Source organism: Haliotis rufescens, unplaced genomic scaffold (assembly GCF_023055435.1).
Source record: "Haliotis rufescens isolate VD_foot unplaced genomic scaffold, xgHalRufe1.0.p SCAF_7, whole genome shotgun sequence".
NCBI lineage: Eukaryota > Metazoa > Mollusca > Gastropoda > Lepetellida > Haliotidae > Haliotis > Haliotis rufescens.
Window position 1 is genome coordinate 42,567,223 of NW_025964361.1, and position 19,019 is coordinate 42,586,241.

General features: G+C 36.7%; 1 protein-coding gene across 4 annotated transcripts in view; it reads left to right on the forward strand.

The window, feature by feature from the left end:
• LOC124132665 (protocadherin-9-like) overlaps positions 1–18,603 on the forward strand; it is a 92,471-nt gene extending 73,868 nt beyond the window's left edge. For all 4 annotated transcript variants that reach the window (XM_048387386.1, XM_048387385.1, XM_048387384.1 and 1 more), the window contains exons 4-6: positions 258–320; positions 6,680–8,117; positions 14,333–18,603. In XM_048387386.1, coding sequence (XP_048243343.1) covers positions 258–292 — 35 coding nt within the window. In that variant the 3' untranslated portion in view covers positions 293–320; positions 6,680–8,117; positions 14,333–18,603. The remainder of the gene's footprint in view (positions 1–257; positions 321–6,679; positions 8,118–14,332) is intronic.
• The last annotated feature ends 416 nt before the right edge of the window (positions 18,604–19,019 follow it).

The window sequence follows — 19,019 nt, forward strand, 5'->3', positions numbered from 1 at the left end:
GATATCTATGCCTCAATTAACTCTCATATCAATCAATCTATCACGTGAATACAAAATACATTCACAGTTGGATAAACATGGTAAACGATAAATCAATCATGAAACATATTTTCACTGTAATTCACAAATCTTCAACATCTATTTGATCAATGTGAATGATCGTAAAACATACAGCTAACAACAGCACCAATTATAAAGGCGATTCCTAATTGCTTGTGATCAATTGTCAATATTGTATTAATTGATTTTGTTTTCAGTAATCAGCAACTGCAGCAACTGCAGTCTTGTATAGGTGAAATCCAGTAACTAGCTGAGCCTTGGTGAGTTTAGGCATTAATTATGCATCCAAAATAAACCTTGATATCAGCAATTCTAGGGTAATGAGACTGCTTCCTTTGACATCCTTTTCTCCTGTGTCCGCAGAACTCTGAAAATCATTATAATTGTTTGTGTAGCAGGATCCTGTTTTGGAAAATTGAAAAAATGTTTGTGTTTTTAAATATTATTAATGAGACTGCTTCCTCAGACATTGTTCCTCCTGTGTCGGCAGATTGTTAACTCTTAATTTTTTTGGTTACTGTGTGTGTAGCAACATCATTTTTGAAAACTGAAAAAAAAGGGTGTTTTTAAATATTGTAAAGTTATTCATATTTCAAGTTTGAAAACATGATGGTTTGTACTTTAGGCTTAACAATCTGTGTCAGCTGATAAGTTCAACAAAATGTGATCAATTTTTCTTCTGGCTTAGAAATCAACAGTAATGAGTCATTTTGATTGGATATAGTCTCTCTGTGCGTGAAATAATTAATTTTTTATTGCTTAGATTGTCTTCAGGGTCTTGAAAGTAAAATAAACTTTGAGAAACTGGCTAATTAGAAACAATTTTTTGACATAAAAGTTAAGGATACATTTAAGTAAATTTAAAACACCAATGCCAGAAAATAACCAGTCAAGATTATCTGCTGAAACAGATTCCATTGGGCAAAATAGCAGTGAAAATTATATGTATGGGTCACTGAAAATCATTGGTGAGTGAGTGAGTTGGGTTTAACGCCGCTTTTAACAGTATTCCAGTTATATATCACGGCGTGTCAGCTTAATGTGGGAGGAAAGCCTGAAGTGATGCAGGTCTGAGACGTTTACCACTTCGGTGAAACCAACGAGCACGGGTATGGTGCTGACAAACCTAGAAACATAATCGGGGCGAACCGGGATTCGAACCCACAATCATAGGTTTCTGGCGTGCCCAAGGGACGCAACTCTGCACAGCGAATCGCGGCGCCTTAGACGACTGGGCCACCCGTGCCCCCTGAAAATCATTGAAGACACCAGGTGTTTGCAAAGACATGAAAAGCACAGGCTTTTACAAATAGCAGAGCGATCCTTACTTTCTTTCACTCTACCATTTTGATATTAGTGATCATTGTTTTATTTTTGTTCTTGATCAAAGAGCTGTACATTTGGGTATAAATCACCAAAGTCCTGGCAGAAGACGAAAAAAAACTGAATACAAATAGGGATTTTTATGTTCACAGGAATACTGCAATTTACAGACACTTCTATGATTAAAAAAATACTTCAAAACAACAGTACACTCTTGTCATATCAATCCCAGAAATTACTGATTTCGATTTAGAAGAACTCATTTGAAAATAGGACACTATACAGTTATGCAGACTATACATTCATATACTACTCAAAAGAAGTTAAGGATCACCCGATTCTTTCATATTATTATAGTTAATCTGTCATGTCATGACAGATGAATGAATGAGTGAGTGAACATGGCTTTAAACCACATCAGCAGTATTGCAGCTATTCACGTCTAGATAACAGATGAACTATAGTCATATAAAAGAATCGGGTTATCCTTAACTTTTTTTGAGTAGTATAATGTTAACCGTAGGGGCTATCATTGCAGTTATACTCAGCAATTCCTAATTTGGATTAACATGAAGTAGAGCTGAATATACAGTTGGCGTACAGTCAGGGAGTGTGTGTCATGGGTTTTGGAATCTATGGTACTCATCATGCTATACATGCAGTTCAGGTGTAGCTGGAGACTCCTACGAGATGTTACCCCTTGATTAAATGGAATATATTCATATCCTGGTAAACATACTCCAGAGTCCACAGTAAACAGACTTCATGTGCTTTTGTTACAATAATATTCAAAGGAGATACGATTAATAAATTATTAATCCTACTACAGGGCATCAAACGGATAGTTAGCTTACTCAATGTTTTAATGTTATCTGCCATTACTTGATTAGTGAAAAAAAACCTATAAATATGACATTTAATACCCCTCATTTTGTAAATGTATAATTTGTAAAAAAAAGGTAAAGTCCCAACATAGTAAACAGCTAAAAATAGATTTATCAATCTAGATCTTAACAAGAATCTTTTCCTTCATTTAATAAACATGAGACATGACATAAACTGTCAATTTGTTAATCCCAAGATATGGCATCTGCCAAGAGAGCATGATGTTGGTGGTTCAATTCCAGGATGTGCCGTACCTAAAAAAATTTGAAAGATGCTACTTGTTGAGGGTAAAGCCCTTTTCACACTGCAAGGCCTTGTGCAAGGACTCCAATGCAGCACCTGACACATTCATTAAGCTTTTAAGAGGAGCCATCCTGCTGCAAGGAGCTTCAGAGGGAATCTGACACAAACCAGGATATCATGATCAGATCATGACTGAGGGTGGGGATGTTCAGTGTTAAATTACATACTTTGTGGTAATACAAAAACATGGAATATTTAGTGTGTAGATAATTATTTGTTCTCCAATAGAATATGCAAAAGAAATTCATAAGCATAGAAAATGAATGCAAATTTGATCCTGTATGGTGATATTCGTGAAGATCTTCTGAGTCACTGTCTCGGATGTCAATCAAGATGTCTACAAACTATAGGTTTGGTCCTAACTTGCTGACAACCCATTGTAAAGAAGGCCTGTGTTTCTTTAAGAAGAGTATCTAAATATTACTTCAGCACTTTGTGAGTGATGTCTTAATCACTCTCTTTATTCCATAAACTTAGGTTTGTGTTCGGAGGAAGGCTAACCAATATCTCTCTTGTTACTGTGAAATAACCTATATTTAATTTATGCGCTCTCTAATATCATGATGTTAAATTGATTAAAACGTAATTTCAGTCCTTTAGATGTCAAGATCTTTTAATCATAATTTTTACATAGTCCTTTCACAGTTGATAGACGGTTTGCCCGATTGTTTCTAAGTTTGTCAGCACCATACCCGTGCTTGTGGGTTTCACCAAAGTGGTATACGTGAGACCTGCATCACTTTGGGTTTTCGTTCCACATTAAGCTGACACACTGTGATATAACTGGAATACTGTTCAAAGCAGTGTCACAGTTGATAGTGGGATGATATTTCATAGGAATATAATGATAATTATGCAGGGCACTCTTCAAAGATGGTATTAGCATTGCAGGTCACACTGCTGACAGGGAAATTCTTGATAACAGAATCTTTAATTCAGGCATTTTACCAAAATCTAATCTTTTCGAAGATTCTGTAAGTGAACTGCACAAACCTTCTTCAGACTTTTTCTGGGATAGAAATGTGGTATGAAAAATCTTTTAAACTGTCAAAGATTTGACCTGAATCTGTTACATTTCGAGGTTCGAAAACGTTATATAAATGAAGATGTCTCGGAGGTGGTCATTGATGAAGACATTTCTATGGGAAGCTTTCTGCGTAAGGCAGCTGGTTCTCTCAGACTGTTAAACACAGGATTAGTACATTCAATCTGTCAATTAATACTATGAGAGGACCACTGATATCAATAACCCTCTCACTCGAGCACGGATCTCTAAAGTGTTACATGCCACTGACCCAATTCCTTCTTGTGATGTTCTTTTAGAAACACTTTTTAGGAAAAAAACACTTTGATCTTTAATGTCACTGAATTGAATGATTCTTTAATGATAGGGGAAATGGTGCATGATCACTTTGTTCCCAATTTGCATGCTTGTACAAAAAAGGCATTAAGATTAGTTGTTACCAAGATAGTTTATATATGCTCCATGTGATTTTTTTCTCTCACATTTTTATGTCTAAATTTTGCCCAATTTCGCTTTAACAGGAGACTTGGGGTAGCCTTGAGTTGAAATTCCAATCTAAATCTGACAAACAAATGTTTTTGTTTTCAACACTAGGCAAGATGAAAGTCGAAAATGTTCTCATTTCAACTCCAAACCCTGCTTTTCCTGATCAAAGAAAAATGTTAGATAAATATCGTTTAATACTTTTGCTTAGTTGTGCTCCAGATGCTTGAGTGCGTATCAATACACCCAATACTCCTTCCCACACAACTATTTCACTGTTATAAGTCTAATAAGCTTGGGACAGGTGCAGCTAACACGCACCAAGTTTTGGAGGGCAGTTTTTGTTAATTGTGCAGAATAAAGTAAATTCCTCATTTGGCAAGAACATTCCCAGAAATTTCCCCATGATACTAATTTACAGGGAATGTTGCAATGAGGATACAAAGATTTCTACTTCCTAAATCTGGACAAATTGCAAAATAACCAATAATTAGTATTGATCTTGGTCTTCTGTTTCATGGAATTACATACACTAGATATACTATTAGGATGTGGCAAGTGCAATCTGAGTTCAAGAAACAACAGACACTTTTATTGATTCATAGGGGAAAAAATATGAACTCATCAGCCAACTAAACCCATATGGTGGGGAAAACAATTTTTCATTATTCATCAGGTCCGTTTTTATTATTTGACTTGGGTATAACTTAGGACTAATCGACAAGTTTTGATGGTATTTTTAACCTTGGGGAAAATCTCATCAAAACTAAAATATAAATGTCTGTTTATATACTGTACATTCCAATAACTGTTGGCGCTGGAGGCACCCTGGTCAATGTATGATGTTTTCAAGTCAAAATTATTTTGCAGTGTAAAAGTGATAATAAAAATCTGACAGTTTTGATTGTATGATTCTGTGGCTGTTAAAGTGCATGTTATGGAAGGAGCCTGGCATGGATACAATCTAAATACACATCCAATTGCTCTTCAGCAAATAGCCATACATACTCAAAAAGATTCCTAGCAGCATGAATCTTAATACAGCTCTTTGTATTTGGAACCAAAATAATTCTGATTGCTTCAGTTTTCATAGTATTTTACACCCTGTGTCATCCACTCATATATTTTTCACTGCTATTTTGCCTTTTATGCCCAATGGAATCAGGATTATTCTCTGGCAATGATGTTTTATATTTACATTGCTGTATGTGTCACAATGATATATGAACATAAATAAAAGCGACAAAACCATTTCTATAATCATTAGGGGCGGTTGGGTAGCCAAGTGGTTAAAGCGTTCGCTCGTCATGCCGAAGACCCGGGTTCGATTCCCGACATGGGTACAATGTGTGAAGCCCATTTCTGGTGTCCCTCGCCATGATATTGCTGGAATATTGCTAAAAGCGGCGTAAAACCATACTCACTCACTCACTCATAATCATTATATATATAAAAGCGACGGAACCCTTTCCATAATCATAAGAAAGCTCTGCTAAACAGAGTCCATTGTATGATTCTGACTATATCATAAAAATGTGTTTGTGAATCACCTAAGATAGTGATGATACCATGTGATCCCAAAACGGAGAAGCATGGTTACATTTTCAGTTCTAATTTCCTTTACCGAAAGGGAAATGTATATAACACTGTTCAGATGTCTCCAAAAGTAACCCAGGAGAGTTTTCCAGATAAAAGGGATTCCAGATAAATAGTTGCGAGATAAACAGGGATTCCAAGCAAAGAGATTTTCCAGATAAACAGGAATTCCAGACAAATAGGGTTTCCAGATAAACAGGGATTCCAGACAAAGAGATTTTCCAGATAAACAGGGATTCCAGACAAAAAGGGTTTCCAGATAAACAGGGATTCCAGACAAATAGGGTTTCCAGATAAACAGGGATTCCAGACAAAGAGATTTTCCAGATAAACAGGGTTCCAGACAAAAAGGGTTTCCAGATAAATAGGGATTCCAGACAAATAGGGTTTCCAGATAAACAGGGATTCCAGACAAATAGGGTTTTCAGATAAACAGGGATTCCAAACAAATAGGGTTTCCAGATAAACATTGAGGGTTTCCAGACAAATAGGGTTTGGGGGCTGGTAGGTTTTCTGAAATCTCTCTAATGATGATAGAGTTGAATAAGATGCTGCAATTCACCATGCAGAAACTTGTGATGGTGGGTTCAAATCCTAGTTCATCCTGATTAGGTTTTCTAGGTTTATCCACATCATACCCCTGCTGGGGGCAGTCAGGTAGCCTAGTGGTTAAAGCGTTCGCTCATCATGCCGAAGACCCGGGTTCGATTCCCGACATGTGTACAATGTGTGAAGCCCATTTCTGGTGTCCCCCGCCATGATATTGCTGGAATATTGCTAAAAGCGGCGTAAAACCATACTCACTCACTCACTCACTCACTCATACCCCTGCTTGTGGGTTTCTTCAAAGTGGTAAACATCAAAAACATCCTTACCACATCCAGCTGACATGCTGTGATATAACTTCCAGAAGGATGAGCATGATGTGTTCAATTTTGAGCCACAATTCAATTACCGGTTTACATTTCTGTGTTTTTAATCCATGTTTGTTTTAATTCATTTCAGATCAAAATTCTAGTGTTGAGAGATCTGCCCTTAAGCGTTCTGTGATAGCATGTTGATGAGGTGTATGAGTGTCAGGGGAACCTGACTTCTTCCAGTGTCAGAGCTAGGTATCTCAGGACTAGATCTGTTTGAAGTTATTTCTCTCATCTCAGGACATCCGATTATATGGGAGAAATTTGTTTCTCAATCTACTCCAGTGTTACAGTCTATGCCTTGTGTATCTGTGTGAATAAATGAGGACTGTTTGCATACATGTGTCCAGTGGAGAAATATGTGACCACGTCTGTGATCATGAGTCACACTGACAAATGGAGTGGTATCGGAAGTCGTGACACTTGTGTTCAAATGAGAAAATAATGTGAACAACGGTATAAGAAAATGTGACATCTACAGTGGCCAAAGGAGAAAATAATCTGAGCAGCAATTGAAATGGGAAAATGTGACCAAATGAAAATATAATGTGAACATGTATGGTATGGGAAGATGTGACATATGTGCCCAAAGGAGAAAATAATGGCAACATGTATAGTATGGGAAGATGTGACATATGTGCCTAAAGGAGAAAATAATGGCAACATGTATAGTATGGGAAGATGTGACATATGTGCCTAAAGGAGAAAATAATGTGAACATGTATGGTATGGGAAGATGTGACATATATGCCCAAAGGAGAAAATAATGGCAACATGTATGGTATGGGAAGATGTGACATATGTGCCCAAAGGAGAAAATAATGTGAACATGTATGGTATGGGAAGATGTGACATATGTGCCCAAAGGAGCAAATAATGTGAATAACAGTACGGGAGTATGTGTCATCTGTGCCCAAATGAGAAAATGTGATCACCTATTGCAGGATTTATACCCATGAAGAAAACTGTGATCCATGTCCAAGGAGAAAATGTGATCACTTATGTGAATTGTTTTGTTCCATTTTGAATGATAGTGAATATTGAAAGAAAACATGCGTCAGAATGAGAACACATTGTTATAAGATAGAGACTTAATAACACAATGTATCTAAGCAATTGACATGAGAAATTTGTGTTTAAGAGAGCGATAAGACATCTCATAGGAGATCCTGTTACATTGTCTCCAATGGGCCAAGATCATGGAAAGCAAGTTGTGACACATGTTTTCAGACATAAGGGGATTCAGTCTGATTAAAATGGGACTGCCTAAAGTTCATTTGGTCCATATTAGCCAACAGTGACAGATGTGCCGTCTTGTTGGATCTGGAGTGCAAACGACATTACCGAAGTGAATATGTCTCATCAGTGAGACGTGACTCATGTATGTGAGAAATTGGTGCTACAAAACATGATGGGAGCAGGACAAACTCCCAACAGTGCTCAAAGTGCAAACTCCTGACTCTGCCATACAGGACACCGCTACCGTTCCTGTGCCTACAAGCAATGGATTAGTTTTCGTACAGCAGGTAAGACAGTTAAACACAAGTGACATTCAATTTTTAATTGAAATAAAGTCTTTAAATTCAAGTTGATTTCAAAGAAAGGTCATCCAATGAATCAGTTGAACATTGCCAATATGTGGATTATTTTCAGGGCTTTAAAGTAGGAGTGTGGCTATATAAATATCTCACAAGTATAGATCTGGGCCCTGTTCCTCAAAGCGATCTTAGCGCTACAATGATCGTAAGTCTATGGTAAAGTATGGGACTTACGATCACCTTAGTGCTAAGATCGCTTTGAGGAATGGGGCCCTGGGATACAGTTGCTCTTGTTAGATTTCAAGCATCTTCAGATGGTTTTAGAGATGTACATAAGTTTGCTAAACAACCCTAAAGTGTCTAAATGAGGATAAATATATTTCCTGAAAGCTGCAATATGAGGATGTCATTATTTGAATTTTTACATAAGAACAAGATCCCTTATCTAGGGCTGGGACGAGTCCAAATTTACTACCCGGGTACCAATCCCAATATTACCCGACCCTACCCGGGTACCCGCTGTGGGTCTTAAGAGATAGGTACAAAACGTACGATTGGGAAACGTTTGACCATACTCCTGTCAAAATGTATTTAGATTCAGGTATAAAATGATCTGGTCATGCATACACTGAAGTTGACTGGAGTTTTATCTTTATCCAAACATATAATGTCAGAAGGAATGTGTGCATAGTCGGAAAGAAATGTGAACGTTTGTCCCTTATAGTGTAACCATAGAGTTCTAGATAATTTTTGCCATTAAACAATGTAATCACGTGACTAACCACAGGTCCTACTCAGTATACCCACCCGACCCGAATACCCGAGTTAACCGTCTCAAAAAATCTACTGCCTCTGCAGTGGAATGTTGCTTTCTCTAAAACAACAAGCTTTGGCGCAGAAATTTTGAGGAAAAACATTTTAGAAAAATGTTGAGCTGATACTGCTTGGGAAAAACTGACCTTCATTGCAAAGCAAGGAATTAAACCAGCAAGTGAGGTCATAGGGTTTGTACTTTGTTGTCTTTCTGAATCTGTTGTTAGTTATACTTCAGATAAAAATAAAGATGGACATGTTTGGTTTTAAAACAAATATCATGATTCTGGACCAAAATAATTCTTTTATCTCAAAATTACAGCTATCATTGAGTAAATGTTTTGTCATGTGTTTAAGAGCTTGTCATCACCTTTTTTCTTTGTAGTCTAGTTGAGATATTTGAGAGGAGAGCTTGTTAAAATATATGAGTAAGGGAGGTCACTGTAAAAAAATGTTTCCCCTTCCTGGAGATTTAGAATGACATAAAGGATGACATTTTTAAGTATTTTTAAACCTACTTTTTTGCCAGCTTGAATATTTTAAACCCTCTTATTATAGAAACTTTACCAAGATTTTACATTTCAGAATAATTAGCAAGTAAAAGCTGACATCTACTCCCAAAATTGGCTAGTTAGTGATTAAGGCATGTCCTTTAGCCATGCAGTGATCAGTTGGTTATCGTTGTGAATCCCACATGCTTGTGGCTGATAGTCAAGAGAAGAAATACAGTTTAAAGTGCAGGGTGTTTAGTATTTTATAGTCATATGTACTTCTGAGAAAGCTTTTGACTTTTTTGATAGGAGGAAAGATTAAGTTGATATAACTTATGCTTGCTCACTCACTCACTCACTCACTCACTCACTCACTCACTCACTCACCCACCCACCCACCCACTCACTCACTCACAAACTATCATGTGTATAGAAAGGATGCAATCAAACCTGATTAGAACATCGTGTTAGAAGTGGATGTAACTATCACTAAAAAAACAAATGGAAATAGTAAACAATCATGAAAAAGCAATTGAACTACGATATATTTTTTGACTGGAGGTTACATTGGTGTTTATGCCGTCACTCAAGGATAATCCAGTAAAGGAATAAAACCTTTCTAGGCCTAAGCAAAAATAATTTCAAGCTCTAAGCATTATTTTGATCACCTTAAAATCCATAAAATTGTCCGCAAAACACCATGAAATAACACTAAGCCCATTCGGAATTAATTCTGGGTTCAGAGAACGGTGAAAGGGGACATAAACAGGGCTAAGTAGACCTGTAATGGAATAGAAGTTACACACCACCGATCATCATTTTAGCTCCGGTAATATTGTGGTTACACATGGCTGATTCTTGTAATATTGCCATTAACGATATACTGACCAATGGACACAGACTGTTGATTCTGTCGATAACTGGACATGCTTGACCAATACCACATTCCCTTGTCTGCGTGCTACAATAACGGCTTCTCTGACTGTGATGCTTATAGGTGTTTGTATTCAAATGAAAGGAAATGTTTCTGTCTCGATTGATACTATAGGATCACAGTCTGGCAGATTAATATACCTTTTCTCCTTCATAGCACTGGCGCTAGTCTTTGGCAAATGGGCCTCCATGTGGAAACTGATTTGTGTCAAGCGTATTGACAACCTGTCCCTGACTAAATTGTGCACATGCTGATGGCTGACATTAGCCCACAGAATATCAGGAATCTTCGCTTTACTGATTTAAGGCAAATCATTGGAAAATCTTGTTTCGGCTAGACCAATTTTATTTGTTGTTTTTCAGACATTCTCGATCAATATGTCAAGAGGCTACAAAAATTAGTCGAAGCAAAATTGATAACCTAAAATGATTTTGATTATAAAGCTATTTTACAAAATTTTCCTTTGAAAATGCCTTGGAATGTGATTAGGAAAGGTTGAATCGAGTAGGGATTGAAAGAAGAATACTTCATCAAAGACAGCATTTTGCATAAGTGACATTTTAAAAACATCAATTGTCAAATCTACTTTGAAATACAAATTTTCAATTATGATAGGAAGATATATATTTTTATCTACCTTCAAAAACAGATCTGTTTGTTCCTTAAGCAATCAAGAAAATGTCTTGTGAAAATTCATGAAAATTTACATAAGTCGTCATGTGTGAACTGGCTAGTTGTCTGACATGCTGTAACATGTGGTCCTGCACACAGCACACAGATCACAAATCAGGTAGACTTGGGTTGTATACTCCCCAGGGAGCTGAGAATGAAAATCGAGCATACACTTATCCATTGACCGGGGTATTAATGTAGCACTTTGAGCATACTTTAGGGATACTTTTAACGAACAGCGCATTAAAAATATGCACAGTATATCGGTAGTACAACATTGACATGGATCATCGGTCATGCTATGTCAGCTGTATGATAATTTGCAGGATGAAACGTAACACAACTGGAAATAATCTGATTGATGATCATGCTTGACATTAGTTTCAGCTTGAAAAGACATAAAATACATTAGTCTTATTAAAGTGCATTGGAGGAAATATCATTGTGCTGTTTTTAAGTCATTAGGGTGGTGGTTTCTAGATTTCAAACGAACACAAATGGCAGTACGTAAAAGATGAAAACAATAAAATGTCGAGTTTCAGACAATCTGTGTCTAATTATGTTTGCTTTATTACTTAAATTTGAAATAATTATTTGAAAACCAATTTTTCCCGATTCTTCCTACTCTACTTTTGAACCTCCCTGAAACCTATATGGATATGCAATGCCAATTTCAAAGTATTCACAGTAATAACCAGGATTTTTTTCTTCTATGATTTTCTAATTGTCTCCCAGACCCTAGAGAATAAATTAAAAATGGAATCCAACTGAAGCCTCAAATTATTACTATATTTCTGGGGCTAAGTGTTCATCTAAATGATATCACATGTGAACCCTCTCCACAAAACAACAAATATACAGAGGATATGATTGGTATTGGTCACGTGTCCTATTATATCACCCTCAATGCCAATCGCCAGGCAGGGTAACAACAGTTACCACCTTTTGACATTTCTTGGTATGACGAGACCTGGGATCGAACCACAGACCTTACGCTCTCTGGGCAGACACCTTATGACCATTTGACCATGGAGTGACCTTAATGACCAATAGCAAAGTTTATATAATTTATGAGTTGTATGGACAAATGATTTTCCACATTGTAAGTATGTTAAACACTTATCATATTGCTCAGACTTAAACAATGACTTGATGGCTACCAACAAGAAAACAGACAATTTTGTCAGAGGAAAAAACAATGAAAAACTGTTCGTTGAGACACTGAATCTGAAAACTTTCCAGACAGTTTGTGTAAGACAACGTAATCCAAAGTGAAGATTTCATATTATCATCTATCACAGCATAAAGACTTCAACAATAATATCTTGAAGTTTGGTGTTTTATGACAAGAATGGTCTTAATTTCATTGCAAAAAGACGAAAAGGACAAAAGTCATGTGCAATGTAAATTCCATTAGAATTGACCTTTTGAAGGTACTGGAAGTAATTATATAGACAGCTGCTTTCCGAAAGCAGGGTGGGAAATAAAATGCTTATAAAGGCAGTAGTGAAGAATAAACCTGAAATTGTCTGAGTTTGATTGAAAAGTAGGCCCCATAGCCTGACAGGGCGGATTCTGCAGGAGCTCACAATTCTCATTGATTTTAGGAAACCAACTCATTTAATCTCTATTTGATGTATTATTCATTTGATGAGATTGCATTTACTTCAACTTGAAAACTTAAATATTTAAATACAGGGTTGGAAAGAAACAAGATAATGTACTGACATGATCACAGGGATAGTTTTGGAGTCGAAAGACTGGTATTTTGTCCAGGAATGGTGATAATTGTACTGTTTCATTCCAATAAATTTTCGAAAAATATTTAACAGTTACAGGCATTAATTGTACCTTTAAAGGTCTGTTCTGAAGTATTAAATTAGCACTTCCAGATATTCTGATGCTTTCTTGTAAAGACCTGAACTAATTTTTTTTAAATTTGAATTTGATACTGGGTCTTTGATCTTCTCAAATGTCATTAAATTGTTTGGAATTGATGGTTAAGTTGGGAGAGCTTACAAAAAATAGATTAGTTTGTATAGCTTTTCATAAAGAAATGAGGAGCACAAATAGCTTTTCTTATGGGCTATTCAAATATGCATATTGTTTCTTACAATTTCAAAGAAAATTCATTTGTGCCATGATCTTTTTATTTTGTGTCTTTTAAGTGGTTGTTGAAGTTAAATATTATGGTAGAGATAGAGTTTGCTAAAAAGAGAGTTTGCTAATAAGATTGTTTAAATTTCACAAATGGCTGTCATCGAAAGGGAGATAACTTAGGAAGGAATTACCATAATTAATATGCTGTTAAACTTTCTATGTGGTTTTTCCTGAAGTTATACAGAGACCATATACCGATATGGTCTCTGGGTTATAATATCAGTCTGGTTATGTCATGTATCATACCATTGAATATCATGCTGTTTCATCTCATGTTGTCCTTTATTCTGATGTTGTCACACCAAAGACCTGGCTATTTCTGGTGTCCCCTTCCATGATATTGCTATTATACTTAAAAGCGGTGTAAAACTATACTCACTCACTTATTCTGATGTACAAATGGCAAACATAATTTACATAGACTTTGGGAACAGTCATTTATTACAGGGTGGGTCTCATTCGTCACCACTCGCCTCTTTCCGTAAACTGCAAGAAGACTCGTCCCCCTATCATTTGTAATTCATGAAATAGATTTCATATTCAAGCGTCAAAGAATGTGTAGATAGGCATTTTCTGATCATCTGACCGAGTCAAGTGAGTTTGTCAAGCCTTCTGGGTGTGGTGGCCCAGTAGTCACAATTTGCTGTGCAAAGTTGCATCTCTTGGGCATGCAGATCCTATGATCATTTGTTCGAATCCCAATTCGACCCAATTATGTTTCTAGGTTTGTCAGCACCTTACACATGCTCTTGGGTTTCACTCAAGTGGTAAACGTCTGAGACCTGCATCATTTCCGGCGTTCCTCCACAATAAGCTGTATAACTGGAATACTGTTCAAAGCAGCATTAAACCGAACTCACTCAGTTATTCAAGGCCTGCTTGTCCCGCTCGACCCACATTAATTGTCTCAGTCAGCATGAAATGAATGTTAGAAAATGAGAATCTTTCCTCATAAAACTCTTTTAAATATAGAAATATTGGATGTTGTTGATTTTATATTTCCTCCATTTTCCCAAATGTTTTGGTCAGCATTTGACTTTTTTTATAAGATTTATTGTAGAATAAAAGGCATCATTTTATTTGTACAATATTGATTTGAAGTGCAATTATTATTTGTAAATTTTCTATTTCAGATTAATTTAAAGAGTGCTATGGACCAAACTCAAGCTGACCTGCGAACATGAACTCAAATATTTTGCCACACAGGACGTTAATTTTTCGACTGAAACAAAAGAAATACACATACTGATAGTCAAAATCATTTATTGTGAGAGTCGTTTTGATGATGCATGCATAGACTTTTTGCAGATTAATGAGCATTTCATTGAAACATGAAAACTGAAAAATTCAAGTCTTAGATTGACGTACATTCTTATGGAAGCTTCTGACTGTTAGTTTTCAATTGCTTCTCCAGTTACAAAGGCTGTAGGATCCATTCTGGGAGTAGAAGTAAATATCCTCAGGGTGCTGACCAATTTGAATATTAATCAGATACTTGCTCCAGGGGCTTATGCTTTGGTTTACAATCCATATATTGAACTCAAACATAGTGTGATGAAATTGACACCATCATCAAAATGCTAAATCTTTAAGGAAAGTCAATCCCCGCCTCCTTCTTTAACCCTTATCTCCGACATGCGGAAGCTATGGCAATGGCTGCTTCTCGAGATGGAGATTTTTCACCACAAAAGCCTTTCATTCTAAAGGTTAGGCCATATGCCTCTAATTAATGACCTGGTCGCACTGGAGGTATATCTACTACATTTTACAATCTATTTTTTGGTTAAATTGCCTCTGCACTTCTCAAGATGTTTTGCAATTACTGAAGATTCAGCCATTAGTAAATCAATACTTGGTAGCACCAGTCTAATGTGGGGACTAGGTTCTGTCTATAGATAAAGGTTCAGTATCATTGAATGGTTCCTAGCTTTAAATGGATTTCGGATCTTAAGCCTGGTTTAACTTTGAACGTAAACAGTGATTTTTTATATGGGTTAAGGGTCTCTTGGAAAACTTTTCAATGAAGGGTGGGAAAATATATGTTATTAGATTCTGTGGTGTATTAGTTTCACAGCAAGAAATTCACAGATCGGGGGATTAAGGTGTATCAGGTGACATTAAGGGGAGATAATAATGAAGTCTTACTGTTATCATTCGGCAAACACGATAACAAAATACAATCCCTGTTTCAATACAGATAACAAATTCATAGTAAGATCAAAATGAAATCTAATAATTTGTTAACAACACTTTAAATTCATACTGCAATGGTTGAAGATGAAATACATCATCTTTATAATTAAAAGGGCTCAAAAGGTTTGGAAATATGAACTGCTAATAAATCAAATTCATTTTTGCAGATTTGCATTGAATGATTTTATTTCATGATGCTGCTATAACAGTTAAATGAATCTTGCTGTCCATCCTCCTGAGTGCAGGGGTTTTATATAGTGCTATGAGCGTGAGAAAGATTGAGCTATAAATGTGTTACACTTACGGCAGACTTGCTCAACATCCAGTGTCTTTCATTTGCTGATGTCACAATGCTGTTTCTGATGTCACAATGCTGTTGCTGATGTCACAATGCAGCTGTTGCTAATGTCACAATGCAGCTGTTGCTGATGTCACAATGCAGCTGTTGCTGATGTCACAATGCTGTTTCTGATGTCATAATGCTGTTGCTGATGTCATAATGCAGCTGTTGCTGATGTCACAATGCTGTTGCTGATTTCATAATGCTGCTGTTGCTGATGTCACAATGCAGCTGTTGCTGATGTCACAATGCTGTTTCTGATGTCACAATGCTGTTTCTGATGTCACAATGCTGTTGCTGATGTCACAATGCAACTGTTGCTAATGTCACAATGCAGCTGTTGCTGATGTCACAATGCAGCTGTTGCTGATGTCACAATGCTGTTTCTGATGTCACAATGCTGTTGCTGATGTCATAATGCTGTTGCCATAATGCAGCTGTTGCTGATGTCACAATGCTGTTTCTGATGTCACAATGCAGCTGTTGCTGATGTCACAATGCTGTTGCTGATGTCACAATGCTGTTTCTGATGTCACAATGCAGCTGTTGCTGATGTCATAATGCTGTTTCTGATGTCACAATGCAGCTGTTGCTGAAGTCACAATGCTGTTTCTGATGTCACAATGCAGCTGTTGCTGATTTCATAATGCTGTTGCTGATGTCACAATGCAGCTGTTGCTGATGTCATAATGCTGTTCATATGTATATAATTGCGCATAAGGATGTGAGATACAACATTTCTAGTGTACAAAAACGAATACATGTACGTGTATGTTATGAGTCAAGCTTTGTATTATTTTTCCAGGTCCAAGTAGCAGGTTTTTGTTATTTCTTTGAACTTAATTTGGATTTGTAATTTAACAATCTAGAATGATGGACAAGTCTCATATGTTTTCTGCTGTTTTGTTGAAAATCTGCTACTGTGACATAAGACAACATGTGAAATACGGATGTAGTAATGTCAAAATGCTTCCATTCCAGAGAAGTCTGTGATTTCTTATAAATTTTGTGAGACATTTATCACATGAACTTTAATTTGGTTTGGTTTTCTCGGATTATTTTACTTGTCGTCATGCCATGCAGTTTCATTTCATGTGTCATGTGAGAAGGATATTCTCCGACACACTGCAGTCACAAGACACCAGGTGTACAATGACTTGAATAATAAAAGTTTAGTGCTAAGATGGATTCAAATTATTTTTATATCCAATGTGAAAGAGTCCGTAAAAACTGAAATAGCAAAGCATCTTCTCATAACTGTTATTTCAGCAGCAGTAGGGGAAAGCAAGGTGTCACAGTTTTAGTGATACTTAATATGTACTCAGTTGGGTAGATCTTCGCTCAGTTAATAATATGCTGTATATGGAGTGCTATATTTATGACATGAAAACAAAGTTTCATCATGCTCAATTTAGATTAAGTATTTGATATCATTCGCTGGTTGATGTTTATTGTTCTTTGTTTTTCTATCACATAACTGCATCCTTACATTAAGTCGATAAACATCGTCATGTGGTAAGAGTGCTGAGTGGACTCAGATCATCTGATTAAAGAAAGTGTCAGGGCCGAAGAGATATTCATAATCGTATCTCTGTGAAAAACAGACAAGATCAAAGCAACAACGCCTAGGCTCATGATACATTCACTTACTGTAGCACTTGCCATTGCACGGAGGTCAAGCTAGGTCGCTGTACTGTTGTCATGAAAAATATAATCTACTGACTTTCCAATGTCACTTGCACGTAAGTGATTGGAGTGTTGCGAAGTTAATGTTGCGAATTGTTGGTTACATAGACTTAGCGCTAAGATCACTTAAATGAGTGGGCTCATCCTTTGAGTGTAGGATGATGCGATATTAAGCCTTATTCATGCCAATGGCTTTGTGACTCTGATATAAGTATGATACTTTATCTGGTAATTGGATGTCCAGAACATTTAAATAGTATATTCATATAAAGTACATGCTTTTTTTACCCATTTCAAAGATCCGCTCTTGCATGGTGAGGTGAGGTGAGGTGAGGTGAAATTGGGTTTAACGTCGCGTCCAAGATTATTGCACTTATATAGCGACGTGCATGCACGTGTATGTGTGTGTGTGGCTGCTTGTACTAGTCCGGACTGATGCCGATTTATAGTGCTAGCTCACTGAGATACCATGCCGCAGTTTAACATGAATACCCCACTCAGACACAGTATACTGACTCCGAGCCGACCAGTCCTTGTTTTAGCCCCTTAATGCCGAGCGCCAGACAGGGTAACAACAAGTACAATCTTTTAACGTCTTTTTGTATGACGCGGCCCGGGATCGAACCCTGGACCTTCCGCTCTCCGGGCGGACGCTCTACCACAAGACCACGGAGGCGGTCCGCTCTTGCATGGAACCATATGTTCACCAATGTTTCTCATGAGTCCAATCAACATTAGGATGGGATGGGTCCACCCACGTCATTGCTTTTGGACACACAACAAAGTCCAGTCATTGGACAAAACACCAGTATTTTAGTTAAAGACTTATTTAATGCTAATCAACTGTATGAGTAAGTATTGTTTAGCAGTTACTTAGCAGAATACATCCAATGCAAGATTTCTAGCATTTACTTTAGTGATATGTCTCAGTATTTAAACATATAAGGTATATAAGCTTATGATATATAAGGTATGTAGATAAGATGAATTGTTATGTTTTTGTACATTTTTCTAGCATTTTAGTAACGATTATTGTTTCTTTAAGAATACATGTATTAGGTTTCTTATGGCTATGTTATTATTTTTGTTGATAGTTCATTGATGAAAACAATTTGTACAAATTTCTGTTGATAGTTCATTGATGAAAACAATTTGTACAAATGTGAAAATAAATTTTTTGAACTTTTTATGTGTTTTTTCTTGTATTCAGATGTGTTATCATCTCATTTGTTATAATCATCTTGCCATAATGAAGAAGTAATATTTGTTTGAAACCAATCAAACCTTATGACAGATGTAATTGAAATATATTGTTGCAAACATGCCACTGCTCAGAGGTATTCTGTCATAAGAGGGGCGGTCGGGTAGCCTTGTGGTTAAAGCGTTTGCTCGTCACGCCGAAGACCCGAGTTCAATTTCCGACATGGGTACAATGTGTGAAGCCCATTTCTGGTGACCCCCGCCGTGATATTGCTGGAATATTGCTAAAAACGGCGTAAAACCATACTCACTCACTCACTCTGTCATAAGAAAAAAAGACCATGGAGCCTACAGGAATTCTCGGTCATCATATAACATTTAGAACTTCCAAACAAAATGGA